Genomic DNA, 22,901 nt, shown 5'->3' on the forward strand with positions numbered 1-22,901 from the left:
CAAAGTGTCCTTTTCTGCTTCAGCTGCAACTTTATGTTGATGTGCAATCTGAGCACACCTGGAGCCAAGCCTGGCCACCATTTTAACACACTACATTTTAACACTCCACTCTAAGGACTAGACGTAACCATACCTCAAATGGGTCTACTTTCTTACAGTTTGTAACTGACCATGAACTGGAAGACACCTGCTCTAGTACCTTTCAATGTGAATACATAGAGTCCCAAAGAAACTCTAAGCCTCTGCTGTTCAAGAAGACTGTTGCTTAGAAAACCTTACTGTAGGTCAGTGGTTCTCCACCTTTGGGTTGCAACCCCTTCAGAGGTTGATGGACTCTTTTACGGGCATCACCAGATATCCTGCACATCAGATATTTACACTGAGATTCAGAACAGTAGCAAAATTACAGTTACGAAGTAGCAATGAAAATAATTTTATGGATGGGGTTACCACGACATGAAGAACTGCATTGAAGGGTCCCAGCATTATGGAGGCTGAGAACCACTGTTCTGGGATGTTTAGGGCCACAGCAGCAGGAAGGCTGAGAAACTCCGCCCTAGGCTCTCTCATCGTAGCTGTACTTACTTTAACTTTGCTTTTACAAGGGTGCAACCGTTTATAGCCTTGAAATTTTAATTCATGCTGAACTGGTACATTCCTCTTTAATATTTCCCCTCTAGTTTATGCAAGTTGACAACAAGGTCTTCCCATCTGGGTCAACTAGATCTTTTGTACGTGTACACTGTTAAAGAAAAAACTTTTCCTGTTTTGATGAAAGACGTCTTAACCATGTGTGGAGCAAATGATGTCACAGGAAACCAGAGCACCAGAGCACTCCCAGAAATGCCAGTTTGAAGCACGTCACTTTGACTCTTGCTTGTACTGGATAGGTCGTGACGGCTGCAGTCTGCGCAAGAGTAAAAATTTTGGATTTTAAACAGCTTTGAATTATACTGAATTGTAATAAATATCTCATCCTGGGAATAATAACACTAGACCTCTGACCTGACCTCATCCATGTCTCTAATTGCCACCTTTCATTTCGATTGTATTTATTTTCCTTCAGTGTCTGCACTGAAGAAAGGATTTTTATTTATCAAGATAGAAAACAGTTTCAGTGGACTAAGAAAAATGCAATTTTTCCATTATTGCAATCTACAATTACCTTCAATCATTGCTGTTTTTATTTTTTAAAAAAAGGCATATTCTGTCTTAATCTTTTTAATTATTCTTTGAGAATTTCAGTGTAATTTTTTTTGTCACATTCACCCCTCCCATGACTTCTCCCAGGTCTCTCTCCACACCCAACTAACTGTCCTCTTATTCATACTCTTGTGTGGGGGATAGCCAGGAGGTGATGGGCCTGCAGGGGGTTATACCATTAAGGAAAAAGACTCTCCATGCACATTGCCAGTGGCCTCCTACCGATCATCAGTAGCTCCTCAGCTAGGACTGGGGCTTCTGGCTGCACCTCTACCCTGCCTCCTACTCTCTACAGTGATCCTCAACCCTGTGTGTTAAGTGTCTGGACCTTGGGGGTCAAGGTGTACATCCAGATAGAGAACTAGCGTTATCTTGCTCCTCAGCGGGCTACAGGAAGGATTTAGACACATCATTCTTCTTGCTGCTCAGCTCATGGCTGAAGCTTTCTAAATATGGCTCCCTGGTCTCCATTTTTTACTTTCTCTAGACTGATCCATGTGCCTTCTGCTCTGTGGGAAAGCCATGCCTTCTGAAACATACAGCTCCATTAGAGGCCGGTTCCATAGCATCTATCTGTGGCTGGAACATTGGGGGTGGGTGGGTAAGCTCCTTCACAAACACTCCATGTCTCTCAAGCAAGTTTCCCCACAGCTCCAAGTTAGACTATATGGAGGTGATTTTCACTTACACAGGAACGAATTAATGTGGCTCAACCTGATACTTCAGACAGGATTATGGACATGACGCAAAAGAATTTAAAGAATATGACACACGTGTTGTTAACTGAACAGATTTAATTTCCCTGAGATTTTAGCCTGATAAAATGATATAAACTCCACTCACCAGACCAGTGGTCACCAAAGTTTTCTGTGTAAACAAATCAGCTACATGGCTCCTTCTCAGAGTGGCCCCTAGCAGGAATATGCTGGGGCTGGAGCATGCGAGTATCCCAGGACACGGTGGTCTATGGACCACACTTTGAACAAGACACCAGACAAGATGAAACGTGAGCAACCGTTTACCAACTAAGAAGACAGAACAGAAAACCCACCAAAGTCATTAACAACTCCCAAAGTCACTAATACAGGGTAACAAGCGTTTCTCTAGATACTGGTTGATTTGGGTTTTCAGTATCTCCATGTGTCTTATTAATTTTAAAGACTCACTAAGTTCGTTTCACTTAAAAAATAAAGTGATGCGGTTTCAAGAATAAAAACATGGCTTCCATAAGCATTTGTAAGAAAAGTCCACTGTCTTTGAGGGTATAGTCTTGGTAGAAACACTTCTGAAATCTTACTTCATTATGCCATACCATCAGTTTAATCATTGTCCCTCTGAGTCCCATCTCCATGACATTCAGATGCTGCGTGAGGACATGGCCATCTGCCCCACGCTTTGGTCCCTCAAGAGTTCTTTGTGCCTGTGTTAAAATTCACAGTGGAAACAGCTTAAAAGTGAATTGGTTTTCCCGCAGCCAGAGAGGAAAGGGGATGGCTTTCAAGCTAAAATATACTTCCAACGGTCAAAAATATTTGAGTTTATCCCACATACAATGCCTAAAACTATGCAAACCCCTCATTTTTTCTGATTTATAAATAATAAACATTAGAGTTATGAATAATTAGTGCGTTGAAGAACCACTCACAACTACATGTGTTAGGTTGAAAATGGGCATCACGCACTAGAGGAATAGTTAAGAAGATTATACGGAATGTGGATCTTGGGTCCCAGAAGTTGGGACTCTGGTGGGGAAGGGGGGTCCGGAGTCCAAAGTGACTGAGTCCCAAAGAGAAGAGAGGGCAGCCCTGAAAGTTGCTTGTGCCTGGTGCAGTCTGATTCCCGAGAAGTGGGAAAGGTGATGTGCCCCAGTTGCAATCAGTAGGTTTAGTAGTTAACTATTAAAAACACTGCAGTCTCCGATTTTTACTTTAATCAAAACCTTCATGTCTCAGTGTTCCTCCCCAGTCCATGAAAAATGGCCACTGGGCCTTAAAAGCCCATAGGTCTGACCTCAGTGAGGCCCGTGTATCTAAATGTCTGGGGGTAAGGACTCAGCATCTGATGTTACCAGCTGAGAAAGCAACAGGCTGGTTTAAATAAAGCAGCTGCATCGATTACAGGGAACTACAATCCAGACAGATGTCCAGTCCATGATTAACACTGAGGCTTCCCTCCACATTTCAAGTCACTCTCCCACCTCTTGTAGCATGCTGCGTTTTCCCAGAAGCAATGTTAACTTTACTGTGCCCAGGTAGGAAGAAAAGCCTTTCAGGTAAGCTTCTGACATGGTCACCCCTAACAGGGCTGGGCTCAGTCTGAACTTTCCTATCTGCAGCTGACTTCTGTGCAGGTGAAGACCGGGCACAGCCATCTGGGAATAACTGCACTTGGGCCACCCACTATCTCTGAAATGCCCATCTTTGTCCCTTAGTTGCCTGGTTCTAAATCTGCTTCTCCAAGTGGTCCCAATCCTACTCCCGTTTGAGTCTCTCGCTCCCATCCCCACTGAAGGGAGGTCTGTATAGAGTCATGATTAAAATAGCTACCAGAGCTAAAGCAGCACCCAGGCTTGGAGGGCCACAGGGACTGATCTCCTGGGCCAGTCCAGAGAGCAGTGGGGCAAGGATACGGCCCACCGCAGTCACAGACTGGCCCACACCTATGACGGTGCCGCTGGCCTGGGCTCCACCCACGCTCAGCTGGAGGTCTGTGATGCAGGTTCTCCCAATGGTGGTAGAGAAGGACAGAAGAGTGGAGGACAAGACCACCATGGCCATGGAGTTGGTCGTAGAGTAGAGCAGCAGCAGCAGGCAGGTGAGTGCGCTGGAGTGCAGGAGGACCATGTGTGAGTTGTGCTTGTATAGCCGTAGAATGGGCCCCACAGCAAAGCCAGCCAGGGTACCCAGGGCACTGGTGTAGCTGATGAGGTACCCTGTGGTCTTGGGCCGTACCCCAAAACGCTCCTCCAGGGCCAGGACGAAGTTACTGTAGTACAGCATGACGGCCACCCCCATCAGCAAGCGCACGAGGAAGACATCCCACAGTGTAGAGAAGATCAGGTTCTTCATATCCTTCAAGGTCGACATGACCTCAACCCAGGGCGGCCGCAGGTTCCTCCCACTCCTCCTGGCCTCAGGGGTGGTGGCTGCTCCCTGAAGTGTACTTTCTGACTTTATGGTCACTGTAGCATGCTTCTGATCCAAGCTCCAACCACTGTCTGGGATGTTGAGGCTTGTTTCTCTCCAAGGTAACAGCCAGACTAGACCTATTGAAAGGGAGAGAGACTTGAAGGTGGCCAGTGTGCTGGATTCTCACAGTGGATCCCAGGGAGGGGCAGTATGATGATAGGAAGGAGTATTTGTGTTAGATCGATCACCCAAGCCAGTGTGCTGAACTCCTACAGCGACTCCTCATGGATGAACAAGTATGTGTGTTAGAGCAATGGTCTGTGCTTTATACCATACTTACTTGGTTGTGTTGAGTCCAGCTTTCCCACTGTTCCCAAGGTGCAGCCTTAGGATCCCAACAATGGACCCTTGAGCTCTCTAAAAAGCTACTGGAACCACAGGCAATAGTCACTGTCTTCTCAATCTTGTGCTGGCTTCTCCTGTGGTACCACTTCATAGCTACACTCGTAGGCTCATTAAAGTATCCATGTAAATGCTTTCCTCAACAAACTTTCTAACTACCTAACTACCTATCCGCTCATCTATCCATCTGTGCGAGTATAAACAGTTCCCAGAGTGCTTTTCCAATGTGCTAACGACACTGGAAATACACAAATAAACAAGTCAAGGCCCAGTGGAAAAAGCCTGCCCTCCTAAAACCCAGACCTAAAAACAGGCTTAGAGAGGACAGGGGCAGGAGGTTCAAAGTCATCTTCAGCTACATAAAAAGTTGGAGGCTAACCTGGGCTATAAGAGGCCAACCTGGGCTACAATGACACTTGAGTAAAACTGCTTTTGTGTAAAATCTCCTATGGTTCCTGTAGCCAGGCCACAAGCTTTACTATAGCACACATTAGATTAGAAGAAGAGAAGACAGAAGAAACATTCTCAAGGCTCACACTGATAGACGGAAAGGCAGAAAATGAGCTTGAGTCTGTGAGACACTGCAGTCTAATTTCTTAGCCAGAGAAACCCAGAGAGGAGGGAATGATGGAGCAGTGTGATGAGAAAACCAGAGGCTTCTCATTCATGCTGGCTACCTGGCTGAGGACTGCCAGGAGTACTTGGACTCTGCACCTAGCTGGATTGTTCTCCCAACCCTCTGGTATGCTCCCCCTAGCCCCAGGACTGCCTATTCCCAGACATCTGAAGTGGGGTAAAGAGATCTCTATCATTTAGCCAGCGTAGCCAGGAACATGTGCAACCCACTGTATACTCCTAATACATCTGACATCGGATGACAGGCCAGGCTGAGGGACCGTACCAAACAATGCTATCATTGGGATCTAAAGATGCAGGAGGTGGTTCTCCAGGCAAAAAAGCCACCACCTTCTGTAGAGGGCCGCAATAACATTCGCCACCACTAGACGGCGCTAGCTTCCACTGCGCCCCACGTGGAAGGCCAGGATAGCCTCCGCCATTACAAGATGGCGCTAGCCTTCGCTGCGCCAGCCGACTCCCTTTCAGGAAGTTATCTGTGTGCACATGTGCAAGAGTGCCTTCGTGCCAGGTCTTTGCCCACTCTGGGGCGTGCCTTATGAGATCATGGGTAAACAACCAATCAGGTGTGGATGCGCCTCGCTAGGGTGTACATAAGCGCACCATGTTGGCGCACCGAGGCTTCTCCTTAAGATTAAAAATAAAGTTTGGTCACAGCAAGGATTTCTATGTACCCGCGTGTTTCTTGCCGGCGAGAAGTCGCGCGTGGGACAACCTTCATCATAGCAGCTGTGTCCACACCCAGGAAATCATGAAACACACGTATGCCTGCATGCACTTGTGCCAATAATAGAAACGGGAGAGACTATGAACTTGAGAGTAAGTGTGGGGGATGGGAGGGCTGGAAGGAAGGGTACAGGAGGGGCTAGAGAGAGGAAAGGGAAGGCCAAGTGATACATTTTAATTAAGGTTTACTTTTAAATTTTTTTAAATTTTTTTTTAAAAAGGAATAAATGACCATGCAGACATTCCCTCACAGAAGGAGCCTGAGATTCCAGGGCTCCCTCCAAACCATTGTGTGCAATTCTACTCTAATTATACAAGGCATCAAGAAGTGTCAAAGGAGGGTCTAGACTATGTAGGCTGGGGGAAACTGATTAAGAGGGTCTGCAGCTACGTCGCTGTTCGAGGGGTGCATCAGTCATGCCGACTGAAGACTTCCCAGTGTGGCTGCTCAGAATTATAGTTGATGTCTACATGCAGGAGAGGGCTGGCACAAGGTAAGGCAAGGCCTGTGATTGGCCAGTGAAAAAGTAAGGCAGGGACAGAGTTTTAGTAAGGCAGGAGAGAGAAAAAGAAAAGGGAAGAACCAAGACGGAGGCAGAGAAGGATGACCCAGATCCACGTGGCCTAAAATGGCCACTGGTAGCTATGAATATTGCTTAAGGGATGGATCTTTATAGGACAGTTTGTCTTCTCTAGGTGGGCAGTTTATATCATTATCAATTGATTGTGAGTTTATTATGCGGATGTTTTGTGGACCGAGAATTTAAGATATAAATCTGATTGCTAAATTACGAGCTTGTTGAGTTTTGATTTTAACCGGTTGCTGGGAGTTGCAACTATAACACAGCGGAGGATGCTGGGAATGTGAGCAGAGTCCACAGCAAGAGATTTGCAAGAGGGCAGCTGCTGCCCGGGCTCAGGGAGTAGCCAGCGGCAGCGAGGGATGGCAAGTTGGGTTGAGACGCTTTGCTCTTTAAGATGAAAATACCCTGTAGATGCCACGGGGCCCTACAGTGATGGCATGGGGGTGGGATGGTAGAGATTCTTTTTTAATATTTACCACAACACAGAATGACTTATGAGTCCTCACCCAAGCTCTGTAGTAAGAAAGCCCTATAATCCACAGGCTTCCCAGGTTGAACTTTGGTGTAATTGCACTTGGCTTCCTCCTTGGAATGTTTTAAGGAGAGGTAGGTATCCTTTGGTCTTCCACGAGAGAGAGGTCTGTCTATAAAGTTGAACCTTTACAGTCATGCTTCTAAAAGTATTAAACATTTACCCTCTCTTTTATCATAAACTTGTGTTTATGACCTGGGCGGAGGGCAGTGCGGGTTCAGATCCGGATAGAAATTCTAAAGTGGTTCTGTCACAGCTGAAACTAAACATATGGACTTTGCTTCCTGGACCTGAAATCGACCCAGCATGGAGCTGTATGGCTCATTATCTTGTCCCAGGGTGAAGGTTCAAACCCCGGAAGCAAAGTGGCGTAAGATTAAACGGATGAGTAAACAGTCTGCTTGGTTTTCTCGTGTTTGCAAAGCTGTTTATCAAGACCTGTCCATGCCATGGTCTCTGGGCAAAGGGGATGAGTCTCTGAATGCTCACTGGAGGGTGGCAAAGTATGGGAGGCATTTTTCATTCATTGAATACCGTGGGATACGTCCAGGGACATGTACAGCAGAGGTCATCAGGCCTAATTCCAGCCCCTGTGTAGAATGTAAGCATGATGCTAAAATAGCAACAGAATTTTGGAGGTGCTAAGAAAAACCCTGTATGTTCAGAACGGTCGGGCAAAGAGAAATGAAGCAAATGTCTGAAATGAATGGTGAAGGAGGCTGAGAAAGACACGTGAGAAGAATCTGCAGAGGAGGAGTCAGGCAAAGCCTTCCCGTGGGAGCCGGCCTACACGTGTGAGGAAGTCTCTACAGCTGTAAAGGTGGGAGGGAGAAAAATGACACTGCCTATCACTAGGTAGCGGGTGAATAAGGCCTGATGTTACACTGACCAAGGGGGTCTGTGGCTAAAAATGCACTCATTAAAAAAAAAAAAACTTGCATACTTTATTGAAAAACTTAACAGACCTATTAAAAGTAGAGATGTTTTCATATAAATTATAGTAACTAAGATGATATATTATTATCGAACAAAATGATAGAATCGGCCCCTATCTTTTGCCATCCACAAAATTAAACTCAAGATGTACTGAAGATGAATATCAGACCTAAACATACAATCCCTTGAAGAAAAGGGAGGAAAGCCACGTGTGAGAGCTGGGCTTAGCAAAGGTGTTTCCGGCACACTATCGCAAGGGCAGGCAACAAAAGCACACAGGGGCGGTGGACCCACAGCAATCTGAAAGGCTTCCGCATAGCAGGGAAACAGTCTCTGCAGTCAATGGATGATGTAAAGGCGAGGTATTATTTATAGAACTCAAATCTGATGAAAAGTTAATGTCAAGTCATACAGAATCCCAATAAGGAGCAGAGATGTGGGCACAAAGTCCCACTCCATGTGGGGGATTATTGTTAACTGCTGCTAGACACGAGAGGGAGAGTTGGTTCTAGGGGTGTGGCTGCTGGTAGGTCTAACACACTCCAGTGAATTAAGACACTTACAAGCATATGGGCTGCACTAATGAGATTTTTTTTGTTCTTTTGTTTTTTCTTAATAAATAAAGATATGAGTTGGTTAGATATGGAGTGAGGAGTGGACCTTAGGAGAGATGAATTTCCTCAAAATATAATGTATGGAATTCTTAAATAATTAAAAAAAAACCCTATTTTATCTGAAGAGTAAGTGTATTCCAGATAGAAGGCTGGAAAAAAGGATCAAAATTTAACACTTTGTAATGTTTTCTGACACATTTGTATCCAAAGTATTTCACATGTGTAGTAACATAGCAGTTAAATTTTTGTAAAATATTTTTAAAAGTTAAAATCTGAGCTATACAAGGTATTCTTTCAACCAATAGCAAAAAGGCCAAACAAAATAAAATAAGACTTAGCAGGATTTGGATAAACGCATCTCCAACAAATGGTCGGCAAGATGTTGACCAACATCATCACCAGCAAACGGAGTCCAAGTAAAAGCCATACTGAGATACTAAGTTGTTACCTCCTCTTCTAGGTGATTACTGAATGGCAGCAATGCTGTGATAGTGAGGAAGCCTGCGCAGTGCTGGTGAGATGAAATGCCATTCAGTCACCATGAAAACAAGAGAGAGTGCCCATGGCAGAGGTGGCATGACATGGTTCCTACCCCTGGAACAGAGAGAGCAGGACATAGGCCCCTTCCACAAGTGTTGACAGTTGTTTGTATAAAGATATACATATTTTACTTCATATTCCTCCTTTGGGAAATATTCTCCCTGCCAAGCTTATCAGGGAATGTCTTCTCTGTCAAGGTTAATGACTTCATGATAATCAGAGACAGCACAAGTCTGGGAGGTCAGCATGTCCTTAGTGAAAATGGTAAATGCTGTGCCCCTCAGGATAGTCCTTAAGGTTGTGAGAAAGAAGTCTGAAAATATGAGTTCAAAAATATATAATTTCTCAACTATGCAAAATATAATGAAGCAATATGAATTATATGAGGGGCTTCACAAACCTCAAAGAACAGAGGCAGCTGCGCTATGAGCCAGCTTGTCAGAAAGATACAAAGACAGACAGATACCCAAGTTTGAGGTCAGCCTGGAACAGGGTGAATTTAGGCCCAAGTATGGTAGGAACGGTGATCTCAGAGCTAGATCCTACCCAGCTAGCTTATTGTCTGTGCTTCTAGAGGCATGCCTCTGGATTCATTTGCAATGTTAAGAACAATGTGCTTGCTGTCTTTTTCTAGGAGTCAAGGGGCTAAGGTAAAAATATGCTGATTGGTGGGACAACAAAAAGGAAACCTGGAGTGGAGGATTGAATTGATATATAAATAAAAGACTGGACTCTGGTTTGAGAGACCTGAGTTATCTGGTAATCTTTAGAAAGTTGTCTCAAGCAGAACATAGGATTTCAGTTTGTACTTACAATTTGACTCCCAGTTTGGTGTGTGTGTGTGTGTGTGTGTGTGTGTGTGTGTGTGTGTGTGTGTCTTGCCACTCCTGAATATCCCTTCCTCAGGACCCCCTCTCTAAGCTGAGACTGGTCCTTGGCAAGAGAAGATCATCAAATTAACTTTCATTCTTAAACAACTCTACCCACTCTAATATAATCATTATTACATTAATATGTATGTAGGTGTATGTGTCTGTGTGAGTTTTATGTGCACAAATTGGGACCTAGATTGTGCTGTCTGGGTTTGTGGTGCTGCAGCAGTTGGGGGTCTGTGATCGGCAAAGCCCAGGTGGACATCCCTGATCTGGACTGCCACCCCATGCCATATTGATCTCTGAGGGTTGTGCAGAACTAGTCCCACCCCTGGCCTGGGCCTCCTGAGAGCATGAGAACAGGAGAGCTATGCCTACCCTTCACCAGATGTAGTACTCGGGAAAGTGGCCCCACACCTTGTCCAAGAGCCACCGTAGAGTTTGCTATGATTGCATGAGTGCTTGTGAGCCAGCCTTGAGGGTCTGAATGTGGGACAGCTGCTGTGCTGCCTGTCTGCTATGCTGAGTTGAATATGCTTGACCTAGGGAGTTGCACTATTAGGAGATGTGGCCTTTTTGGAGTAGGTGTGGCCTTGCTGGAAGAAGTGTATCACTGTAGTGTAGACTCCTATGCTCAAGCTCCTCCCAACATGGAAGACAGCCTCCTCCTAGCTGCCTGCAGAAGCCAGTCCCCTTCTACTGCCTGCAAATCAAGATGTAGAAATCTTGGCTCCTCTAGTACTATGTCTGCCTGAATGCTGCCATCTTTACCATCAAGACAATGATGGACTTAAACTCTGAAAGTTTAAGCCAACCCCAATTAAATGTTTTATGCGTAAGAGTTGCCTTGGTCATAGGGTCTCTTCACAACAATAAAACCCTAAGGTATCTGCTTCGTGGTGCTATGGGCATGGAAAAGATTCCCTCCCCTATCCGTTGCCCTCGACACCTGCAGTGGGTGGGAGAGCTGGCCCTGCACCTCACCGGCTGCAGCATTCAGAAGAATGGACCCTGTCCCCTACCTGGCCAGCACAAAAGAGTTGGTCCTGGTAATAGGGAATGCAGGTGAGCCATCCCCAAGGGTGTGAGAGCAAGGAAGCTGGCCTATCTCCTTGACTGCTGCAGCACTTGGTAGAACAGGCCCTGTACCTCATCTGGGCACCACAGTAGAGCTGGCCCTGAGGTCATGGGTGGGGCTAGAGTTGGCTCTGCCCCTGGCAGCTGTGGCATTGGATGAGTTAGCCACACTAGTGCTGGGGAGCTTGCCCTGTGGTGAGGGTGCAGGAGAGCTGGCAGGCTGAACAGCTCAGATACCGCCCAGGCCCAGATCCAGGGCTCTGAGTTGGCCAACCCTGACATCTACCTCATTGATGAACTGCTGGAACTCATAAAGAAGCCAGTCCTACAGATAGGTAGATCCAAAGCTAGAAGATCTCCATGACACAGGGCAACAACAAGGCATTCAAGAGGAGTCCCAGGGAGTTCTAGTACTGACAGCATAGCAGAAGTCAGAGAGCTCAAAACAGACCAGCAACTGATTGCAATAAACATGTGCAAGCAAAGATGTATGGACAAAAAGGTATACTGTCATCAGACACACTGTGACACACTAAGGCTTCCATACCAAGATTACTTTTTTTAATTTTTAAGGGTGGGGGGCAGGTAGGAGGGAATGAGGAGATTAGGGAGATGGGGTACATGATGTGAAACTCACAGAGAACAGATAAAATGTTACAAAGAATCTCAAGAAGACAGAAGTGGATAGACCTGTGAGTTTGAGTATACCTGCCCAACAGTCAACTCACCAGCATTGAGGAGGAAGACAGAGCAGCACATGAAGGCTGTCACGTAGAATCCACCATCCAGTTCAGTCAGATACCCACCAATCACTGGGCCCAAGATGAAGCCCACGCCTGAGGCTGTGTTGAACTGTCCCAACACAAGTGGCCTCTCCTTCTCTGTGACCAGGTCAGAAAGCAGTGCTCTAGAGATGGAGAGTGTGTGTTTAAAAACACCTGCAAGGGAGAAGAGACGCGTGCTCTGTGACCTTCAGAACTCTGAAGGAGCAGACCCCTCTAGGCTGCTCTTCATCCCCGAGCCAAATGCAGTTCTTGTTTCCATTTTCTCTGAACCACTATGGCTGTCAGGACTCACCCCATCGTGAATGGACTCCAAAGCCAGCATGGTTGGCCATCTCTAGCACAGAGTACCTTAGACTTCAGCTTACCCATATCTTGTCTTGACACCCCAACATTCTTTGTCAACTGTCTGAAATCCCTTGTGGCTATTAGATCACAGGCAGCCCAGCTATCCAGAAATGACCTCATTATGGATTATAGGGGGATTTCTGGTGTTTAAATAAACCCTAGCATTCCTCAGGAACCTGTGAAACTGAAACCAGTTCCCATCTGCCAAAGGAGTCCTTTCCCTCAGCTCAGGCAGAAGGGAGAAATGGCTGCCTGTGGTTGCTGGCCTCCAGCCTCCCTCAGTATCACAAGCACCTGTTAAATATCTCCAAGTCCATGTGAGCATCCTAGCTCTCTCCTACCCACCTCATTTCCCTCCTCTTTTATAACTCAAGGTTTCCCCACTGCCCACTGTTCTCCCTCACTCCCTCCCTCCTTCCCTCGTCTCTTGATATCTACTTTCTCTTTCAGTATGCTCTATTCTATCTCTTGCTATCTCTCTTTCTGTCTGTCTGTCTGTCTGTCTGTCTGTCTGTCTGTGTCTTCTGGTGTTCATTTACTCTCTCTGTATGCTCTATTCTATCTCTTGCTATATCTCTCTGTCTGTCTGCCTTGTCTGCCTGTCTGTCTCTTGCTATCTCACTATACTCTCTATGCTCTCCACATCCAAACTGCTAACTGCTGGCCATGTCCAGTCTCCTCCTTTTGCTCTCTGCTCTGGATATCTTCTCTTTTTCTTTTACCCCCAATAAAAACCATAACTGCACAACAGGGCTGTCATGTAGGAAGTCTCTTTACTGCACTCCCTTGCATCCAGTGTACAGGGACTTTCTCCCAGTTACCTGGTTACCATGGTTTCTTTGCTCACTAACTACAAAATATTACTGCATGCTAGTCTACGCTACCATGGATCCCTCTGTGGATAAAGCAATGAGCTTAATAATAATAATAATAATAATAATAATAATAATAATAATCATCTAATTATTATTATTACTAAATTAAAAAATAAAAGCAAACCACAAATAAACAGCAAAATCCACCCTCATGGAATGTAGATTTTCTTGGGGTAAGGTAAAAAGGATATAATATAAGGTAATGAGGAGTCTGGGCAGAAACAGTGGAGAAGAAACTTATGAGAAGAAACATGAGGCATCTTCATCTAACCAACGCCGAATGCCACACACTAGTAAGACTCTAGTGACTATGACTATCTTCATATAACCAATGCCAACTACTTCCTACTGGTCAGACTCCTGGTTTGTTTGCAGACTACCTGAGGGCTTCAGCATGACTGTAGGTTCCTGAGGATTATTTGATATCCGTTTGAGGAATATTTAGGGATATACTGATGAGCCATGGGAATGATTGTAGTCATTTTAGTCAACATTGGTAAGCTCCCTGCAGATCACTGTACATCATTTCAAACTGTAGCATGACACGGTGGCTCCTGCTGGGATCCTTACCTAACACGAACGGTGGAGTTTAGTGAGGTGTATGTAGTACTGAAGACATACCATCAACCAAACCATAATATAATAAATGCAACATGAGGATGTGTGTGAACAGCTAATAAGTGTAATTTAGAATGTGCTGGTGGCATTGGATTGAGGACCACACTTAAGGAAAGAACTTCTAAAGGTACAGCCACCAATATGTGGGAGGGTGACGTCAATAACTTTCGTGTCCCACATGCATTTCAAAGAAAGTGTGGCAACTTCAAAGGAGTTGACCCTCAGCTGTGTGCTGTTAGTGGTAGAGCACTCTTCTCTGTGGTGTTAATGGAGCAAGAAGCTTAACTCGATGAGGGTCGATGTGCTGTGTAGTGGCCTTGCGAATAGGGCAATAGAATCTGTCCATGCTGCGCCAGCTAAGGAAAGAAAATTGGTGAGATTTGGAACTCTGGATGCTCAGAAAAGCAAGGAGGGATACAGTTTCCACAGCAGGTCCCTAACCACCAGATACCTACAGGCGCAGTTCCTAAGCGTTGATAAAACATCTCAAGGTGTTAGTAAGAGTCAAGAACAGTCTGGAAGGAGGAGACCAACTCCAGGTTCTCCTACATAATAGTCTGCAGTCAGATCGCCAGGGGGATTCAGCTAAGCTTCTGAGCCACATCTCAGTGTGAATCACTGTGCCAGCTGAAGGCATCTCGCATGGTCTTAATTGTCTGAACATGGAGAGGCAGGGCAACAGGAAAGAGGCAGGTCAGGTACGGCAGAATAATTCACACTAACAAATCAGAAAGGCTGTTGTCGGCTAGGCTAGAAGCTCTGGATAAGTTACCAGAGGGGCTGCCAGTAGCAAATGCTCAGTAAACAGCAACGGTAATCAAGTGGTCACTGCCATCATTAGCACAGCCACTGGTCTCTCTGGAGCGCTCATTGAAGAGGCATTGTCTAGCAGGCTCAGGTTCACATCGAGACACACACTGAGAACACATCCTCTGGGATCAGAACTCACCTACAGGGACTCTAGCCAGCGTAAACAGGAACACGTTGGTGGACATTCCAAGGAGGAGGTAGCCCAGGGCACTGAGCAGAATGCACACCAGCAAGGAGCACCGTCTTCCAACCACATCACTCCAGCAGCCCTGAGAGGAACAAGCAGAGGTCTCCAATAGCAACGAACACCACACAGATACCAATACGACATCGTCCCAGGAGATGACTCATAAATGGGTACGCTGTATCATGCCCTGTGCCACGTGCTATTTTCTCTAACTATCCCACAAGGCGAGATGAAGATGCCATATGCAACATGATGCCTGATGATCTGGGAGCTGAGAAATTCACTGGTTGGTGAAATAAAAGGTCAAGTTCCAAAGCTTCATTTCCATCTTTGTTTTTATCATTTCTAGGCAACTATGCTCCTTGGAAACCAGGTTGTTTAGGGAGTTTAGAAAAATACTGAAAATGAAAGTGAATGGGGAAAAAATAGTCTCTGTGATCCCAAATCAATGCAAGCATAGGCCAGGGTAGAAGAAAAAGGCTCAGAGTAGGGGGTGTCCCATCGGGGTGGAGGGCAAGGGGGTCGGGGAACAGGCCAGCTCTCTGTTCTTAGACTTTCTCTATCCCTCACAGCCACACCCCAGATGAAACACATCAAGCCTTCTAGCTGGATGACAGAGCTAGTGAGAGAAGGTCGGAGTCACCACCTGCAGCTTCGAAAACATGTCTGCTCTTTGTCCTATTCCTATAGTTATCCCCAACTTGAGTGTTAGGTAGACTTCACATTTTTAAAAGATGTATTATTATTATTATTATTATTATTATTATTATTATTATTATTATTATTATTTAGTGTGCCTGAGTGTTTTACCTGTTGGGACATCTGTGTCACATGTTCATGTTGAGCCCAAGGATACTGGATTGGGCTGGGCAAAGTGGCACATTCTGTTACACCCAGCACTTGAGAAGCAGGAAAATCTCTGTAGGCTCATTCGAGGCCAGCCTCATCTACCAAGGGGACTTCCAGGATACAAATAGCTACACGGAGACAACCTGTCTCCAATACAATGGCTCACAACCATCTGTAATGATATCTGATGCCCTCTTCTGGTGTGTCTGAAGGCAGCTACAGTGTACTCATATATAATAAATAAATAAAATATATATAAAAAAAAAAAGAACTGAACAGGCTGGAGAGATGGCTCAGGGGTAAAGAGCACTGACTGCTCTTCCAGAGGTCCTGAGTTCAAATCCCAGAAACCATATGGTGGCTCACAACCATCTGTAATGAGATCAGACGCCCTCTTCTGGTGTGTCTGAAAAAAGCTACAGTGTACTCATATATAATACATAAATACATCTTAAAAAAAAGAAAAGAACTGAACCTGGGTCCTTTTTAAGAGCGGAGAGTGCTCTCAACTGCCCAGCCCTCTCTTCAGTACATGCCCATTTAGTGTTTAAAGAGTTGAAAGAAAGATAAATCAGGGAGTGTAATTGTTTATCCACTTGACAATATTTATAGGTTCTCATTCAATGCACTTTAAAGCTATTCTTTGGTCAGGGAGCAGCTGGGAAAACACAAGCCAAACATGAGAGATGCCAGCCAGTTGCTTCAATCAGTCGCTCCTGGCAACCTGTGAGACTGATGACTGAACTTCCTGACTGCGGACACTGAGGCCTCCAGACCTCCAGGGGGCGGCAGTGGGGAGACAGACGGGAGGCTCTCTGGACTTCAGACTACCAAGTGGCCAGAAGAGGGAGAAGATCACGCCTGAATCCCTCTGCACCATCTTTCAGATAACTAACCAATCAATTCTAAAGTTCTACCAAATGCCCTCATAACTAATGAGACAATTAGCTCAGTTACACGCTTCCAGACAGAATCGTAGAAATGCAGGTGGACTTGACTGCAGTCCGTTGTGTGAATCAAACTTCTGTTTATATTCTGTTTTATACTCTTTTTCTCAAAAACTACTTCTGAGTCACAGGGTCAGCCTGTTATGATGTAATGCATGTTCCTCCAACATGTATGGGTGGCTCAGTGTACCTCAAAGACTTTGAAGTACATGTCTTCCAGGGGGCCAAAGGGGAAAGGATGGGATTCTACCCAGTTCCTTAACTAACGAAACTGTTTTGTAACCACCCGCCCACCCACTCTTCAGTAATCCTTGAGTTTCAAAAGCACACGGTGGAGGACCCACAATAGCGTATGCCTAAGAGCTGGAGAGGGGCTGCTTGAGAAAGTATAACTTACTTGATGGAGGATAGCTTACCACAAAGGTGCTGGAGAAGAGTTGCAAAATGCCATAGGAGGAGCCTGAAAAACAATCGGTAGGGTTAAAAGGGGCATGGGCGTGGCTAAATGAATCCAGAAACTAAGGGAGAGGACATCCTCCCGAAGCTAAACTGTTCTACGTCTTCTCTAAAACAATTCAAAGGCCTTCAAAATAAAATGCGAGCAAGCAAAAGAGGACAACAAGGGCCAGTCTCAGGGACCCCCAAAAGTAGTACTGCCCTGTCTTGGAGAGCAAACATCAGAATCCTAGAAAACCAGGATCCAGCTTTGAATTTTTAACACTCGCTCACGGACCACGCGGCTCAAGCATTTTAGAGGTGAAAGAAGAGGGTCAGCAATATTCATGACTGGAAATATTGCAAGAGGATACATGCTAACGACAATGACAAACAGCAGTGCAAATAAAAACGAACAAATTTCAAAAAGAAAAGGCTCTAGTTATTTAAGGAACTTACAGAGTTCCTTCCTTCCCCTCTCTCCTTATGCAACAGGTTCATTTGGCTTTTTCTAAAGGTCTATAAGCAGAACAGGGATCAGGATACATGTGTGATACACACACACACACACACACTCACACAGACACACACACACATATATACATACACATTACACACACGCACGCGCACACACGCACACACGCACAACGGTGATGTGGAAAACTGCCTAACTTCTCCAACTTGTGAAGGATTCTAGGGCGGTTAGCATTAAGGGTTTTTCAGTGCTTACCATGCACAGTTAGTTCTAAGCCCCAGGGACTCCTTTCTCTTTTGCAAATTGAGAAAATTTGGATGGGATTTCACGCTGCCTGGGCAGAACCTCCATGGGCTTCTGGGATGTGCTGGTGGAATGGGAAGCTTGCAGCTTGTTTTCAAAAGTGGTCACCCATTAGGTGTGACTTCTGTTAGACTGCCCCTTTAGATTCACATTAAGTTCCAGAACTATGCTTCTGGAAAGGGGTTCAGAGGCTGTACCTTGCCTGCAAACATACCAGGCCCAAACTACCAGAGGCCTAGGAAGCAGAGCCTCAGTCAGTATGGGCTGTGGAAATAACTCAAACCTCAAGCCTTCCTGAAGGCAGGTGGTTGGGGAAAGATTCAATCCATTTGCTTCAGGGTGGTGCGCAGAAGCACACTGCAAGGTCATTCCGTTTCCCCTTTCCTTGTGGGTGGGGTTTGGGTAAGCGCTGGATTATTTTCAGAGCATTTGAAAAACCAGTGTTTTGCAAATAAGCAGGCTTAAAAACACTCACCTACTATTCCAGCAACGACGGGACTTACTCCAAGGGATCTGACATGAAGATTCAACAATGGGACAGTCATGCTGACACCAAACAGATCCTGTGAAACCACAGAGCGGCTCAAGTTAGCACTAGGGCTTAGCACTGTTCAAACTGGTGACCCTAACACTACAATTCAGTGTCAAACACAAAACCTACATCTAAACGTCTGAACAGTAGACCACCACAGCCAGGTTAAAAGTCATGATGGAATCCAGAGAAGTCTGAATGCCTGACTAGTTTGCAGGCAGGGTCAGTTTTCATTTCAGCTTCTTTGTCTGAGGAGGATTGCAAAAGCAAGCCCCCCACCTGAAGCAAAACAAGAATGAACTGAAAACCCCAGGGCCGTGTGGATGATGAAAGAACGGTGCTCCACGTTTATTAGTAAAGCTGTTTTTGCTTCTGTAAGAATCTCAAGTTACTGAAAAGAACTGACGGACCAGAGTCTGTACTTTTGAGACAGCCTCATTATGTAGCCCAGGATGACCTTGTGCTGCAGCCTCCTGAGAATTGATGTCACAAGTGTGCTCCACTATGCTAGGCTTCAAACTCTGTCACACATCGATACCTGAGCCCAGGAAAGCATGCACAAAGTGGAAGGCTGGTAAAATACTGATATCCAGAGACTAAGAACTATAGGATACAGGCTCATGAGCATGAGCTGCCGACACCACGTTAGCACTCAGTGGCTCTAAAATAATCACTGCTTTTACCAGGAACTTTGCAGCTGACTCTCTCTTCTGGGAAGTTCTAAAGTAAATCTCTCCTCCTTTACTGCAGTGAGTAATTCCTTCCTGATCTACACTTCCTACAGATCCATCCTTTTTCATGCAACGGATCTGACAGACGCTGCACCTATTCATAAGGAAGTCAGCGTGATGGCACCACCTAACCCTCCCCTGAGCATCAGCCTCTCCCAACGGAAACTGATGACAGCATTCGAGCTTCACGGCCGTGTACAGGGAATGAAATCCACTGTTTCTCCTATGCTGGGCTGTCCCAAAGAAGATAAATTGTCACCTGCTACAGGCTGGGAAGAGGGAAGAAAATGGACCAGGTATCTGGAGAAAAGAGGATGATGTCAGAGACCTCGGCACCATCTTAGTTTAACCAAGATGCACCAAATGGATGAGTTCAATATTCCTAGTGAAAGCAATTAAAATATCAAAAGTACCAAGAGCTAAGACTAGAAGATTTGGCAAGTGACTTCTCCAATCTTACGCCCTTCCTCTTCCAATCAGAAACCATTTTCTGAAGCCTTTGGGGTCATGGAGGACAGGAAGACAGTAATTAAACTGTGTGTAATATCATGTTATTTAATGAGTCAGCAAAGCTCCTTCAACAATACGTACAGCTGGGTGAGATAAAACTTTTCACAACATTTCTCAATGAAGAAAAAAAAACCGGAAACCTTAAAAAACAAACTATTGGAAAAGCATATGTATTTCCCTCAAGATATGCTTTTGGATATATTATTCTCTTAAATATATTATTATCCTTCTCGCAAATTTTACATCAGACTAGATTTGCCCTGTGCACAGCATATGGAAATCAGAAGAGGCTATGAGTATCCAAGTCTGTGCTGGAAGGCTGCACAGAACGAATGACGTATGTACTGCTTGATTTTATCATAATTCTCAAACTCTTCTGAATTCTCACTCCCGGTGGCTGCCGTTACCCTCCTGGTGAAGTCTGGATGTTTCAAGTGAGGGCCTGAGGCTTCTCCACAAATAACAGAGATGCCCTCTGTTGTGGGGCCTCAGCAGGTTGGAGACATGCACCATCCCGAGTGGATGACGATTTCCCAGAACAATCCACACTCAGTGGCTTTGAATTCTGAATAACCAGACTACACAGTGAAAGTAAGCAACGTCTGCATCCCTAAATACAACCTAAAAGCAAGGACGTTAGACTCTAACATCAAGGCATAGTGCCTAAGAAGGGAAATAGTGTATCTTGGGACCTACATAGTGCACTTTAAGTAGAGATGTCTCTCAGGCATGGTACTCAATACCTCCTAGGTCTGTAAATACAGACATTTGGTGAAATCTACTTCCTTCAAGATTCTAACAAGTATTAATTGAACAGAACCTCTACCAACGATTGGAAAATTTGTAATCTGAACAAAGACTGTCTCTCTGCTTCTCAGCTACATGGCTTAGCATGCTAACTCCTAATCCCAGCAACAACTTCAGTCTGGAAAAAAAAATAGACTTATTTCATCAGGCTCAGTATTAATCGGATAGATACTTGCCACAAAGTCTTCTCCCCATTGACCATTCAACAAACTGGTTCCTTCTGCCTGATGAAGAAATCCTACAGAATAATTCTTCCTGCTGCGTATAACCAGGCCTATTGAACCAAACCTAGACTTGAAAGAGGAGTGGGAATCAGGGTTCCTGCGCGGAAAACGGCCCAAGACTAAGACTGTAAATTCTCTGGAAGCAGAAACTGCTTATGATGTCAGTGCTAGAGGGCTTGTACCGCGAGCAGCAGCAGACATTCAGAAACCTCATGAATATTCATTAACAATGAAACTTCATTAATAAACGGATAAATGGATGGAAGAATAACTTCTTAAGCTTCTCATTCTACAGGGCAAAGGACTACTGGTGAACCAAACCAATACACACATGCACATAAATTATAACAAAACAAAAACACACGTGCCATTTTGCCAAAGGCAGTTGTATGCAGTTCACCGTGACTTCCAATTTCCAACTTCAAGGCCTCCAGTGTAGACCGGGTCAAGCCACACCTGAGGTCGGTGGCGAAAGAGGAGGCACCTCACAGCACACTTTAGGCTTCCGGCTGGAGCTGTGTAAATGCCTGGAAACTTGCGGTAAGCACAGCCCTTTCAGGACCCTCTGCAGAGACAGCTTTTCCCTAGCCCAGGGGCGGGCACTCACCAAGAAGCCTACCAGGTAGAGCCAGAGCAGGAAGCGGCGGGAGCTCACAGCACTGGACGATGCTGTGGCCGTCACCGGGGTCTCTGAAGTTAGATCCTGCCCCGAGGCCCCGCGCCCCCGGACCCCCAGCGCCATTCCCCTGAGGGCTGGGGGTGCGGACAGCCTAGCCGCTGCAGACCACGCCCCCACCGTGGCCACGCCCAGGATTGACCACGCCCATAGCGGAAGCGATCGTCTTGCGCCTGCGCAGATGGAAGTTCGCGCCGCCGAGCCGGCTGCCACATTACTGGTTTAGTGATAGCTACCGCGGGCGTATTGATTGAAGATCCTTGACAAACGCAAATTCTGTGACAAGTGACTGGTGCCATCTTTCCTTGCTCCCTGGCGGTGAGACGCAGGAAGGATATTGTGTCTTTTTGGTAGTACCTCGTTTTCTTCAGTGACAACCGTTCTGGCTTTAAGGATCACAGACCCAGGGACCTACTTCCTACTTGGCATGCCAGACCTGAAACAAGTTAAGGTGGCTGTGGAAACAATGGGTAGTAATTTAGAGAGACTTCTATGGAAAAGTCTATATAGTATTAGCACTTCGTAGCTCTACAAGGGAAACAGGACAGAAATGGGCTCCTCAGAGTTGAGCCTCTGGGAGTAACAGCAGCACACCACTAAGAGTATGAAAAGTTGTGAGTAATAAACATACAGTAGAGGAATACACAAAGTCATAGGACACGTGGCATAAGGAAGTGTGCGCTTTAGTGTGCTTGTGGGATCTCCTTAAATCCAACGGAACTCAAACTCCAGGTCAATGCAGATGACAAAAACTTATTGTAATCAAGACACTACTGATGTAGGAGGGCCATAGAACAGACAGGAGAGCTGAACTATGATTCCGAGGAGATGTCGTATATTTAAAACATAAAACCATAAAGGCGGGGAAGCATTGTCAATCATATTTTAAGGTAGTCGAGCAAGGGAGTTTCCATCAATCAGGATGGGAGTTGATTCCTGGATCTGAAAACATGTTTTGTTTTACCCTGCCAGCAAGATGGAGAAGTTGTCCCTGAGACATCTGAACTCAGATAACTGTTTCCTTACAATAGAAGCTGTTTGGTTACTGGGAAGTCCCCAGCTCCCTAGGGCCTGGGACGTTGAATTTCCTTTCTCCCTGTGATTAAATGGAGATTCCCTGAAAACGAAATGGTAGGAATTAGAATGAATTTCCTTTGCTTGTTCCCAACGTGCTGACTCAGGAGGTAGAATCTGGAATGCCTTAGGCGTCGAAGCTGAGAAGAGAGCCTGCAAGATGGGTGTGACGGAAGCATCCAAAGATACCGATGTGGAATAGACAGGGCTTCTGTCATCTGTAACCTAAAATGCCTCAGCAGCATTTGGAGGTTTCATTCTGAGAGCAGTGGGTGGGAACTAAGTGGATGTGTGATGTTTAATAGTGCAGCGTGGCAGGTATTGAACTATTAACCACTGTTGGTTGCCCCTCTTTAATTGTGTGAGCACATGTATGTGCAAGTGTAAGCTTATACGTGTGTATGTGTGCATGAGGCATGAGTGTGTGTGTGTGTGTGTGTGTGTGTGTGTGTGTGTGTGTGTGTGTGT

General features: G+C 45.5%; 1 protein-coding gene across 3 annotated transcripts; it reads right to left on the reverse strand.

Moving 5' to 3' along the window:
• Positions 1 to 1,979: 1,979 nt before the first annotated feature.
• Positions 1,980 to 21,484, reverse strand: Slc67a2 (solute carrier family 67 member 2). Of its 3 annotated transcripts, none has more exons than XM_087566101.1 (6): positions 21,303 to 21,482; positions 18,355 to 18,442; positions 17,083 to 17,126; positions 14,823 to 14,952; positions 11,979 to 12,188; positions 1,980 to 4,468 (listed from the first exon to the last, which is right to left on the reverse strand). In XM_087566101.1, the coding sequence occupies exons 1-6, from the start codon at positions 21,423 to 21,425 to the stop codon at positions 3,675 to 3,677; spliced, it is 1,389 nt and encodes a 462-aa protein (XP_087422227.1). In that variant the 5' UTR covers positions 21,426 to 21,482; the 3' UTR covers positions 1,980 to 3,674.
• Between the last annotated feature and the right edge of the window lie 1,417 nt (positions 21,485 to 22,901).

This window comes from Rattus norvegicus, chromosome 9 (assembly GCF_021556685.1).
Source record: "Rattus norvegicus strain SHRSP/BbbUtx chromosome 9, alternate assembly SHRSP_T2T, whole genome shotgun sequence".
Lineage (NCBI taxonomy): Eukaryota > Metazoa > Chordata > Mammalia > Rodentia > Muridae > Rattus > Rattus norvegicus.

Coding starts and splice junctions, on each gene's coding strand:
- Slc67a2 (XM_087566101.1), bottom strand. CDS start 21,425: ATGGCGCTGGGGGTCCGGGGGCGCGGGGCCTCGGGGCAGGATCTAACT. Junction 17,127..18,354: donor CGTCGTTGCTGGAATAGTAG/GTGAGTGTTTTT, acceptor ATTGTTTTTCAG/GCTCCTCCTATGGCATTTTG. Junction 4,469..11,978: donor TGTCTTCCTCCTCAATGCTG/GTGAGTTGACTG, acceptor CCCTTTCAATAG/GTCTAGTCTGGCTGTTACCT.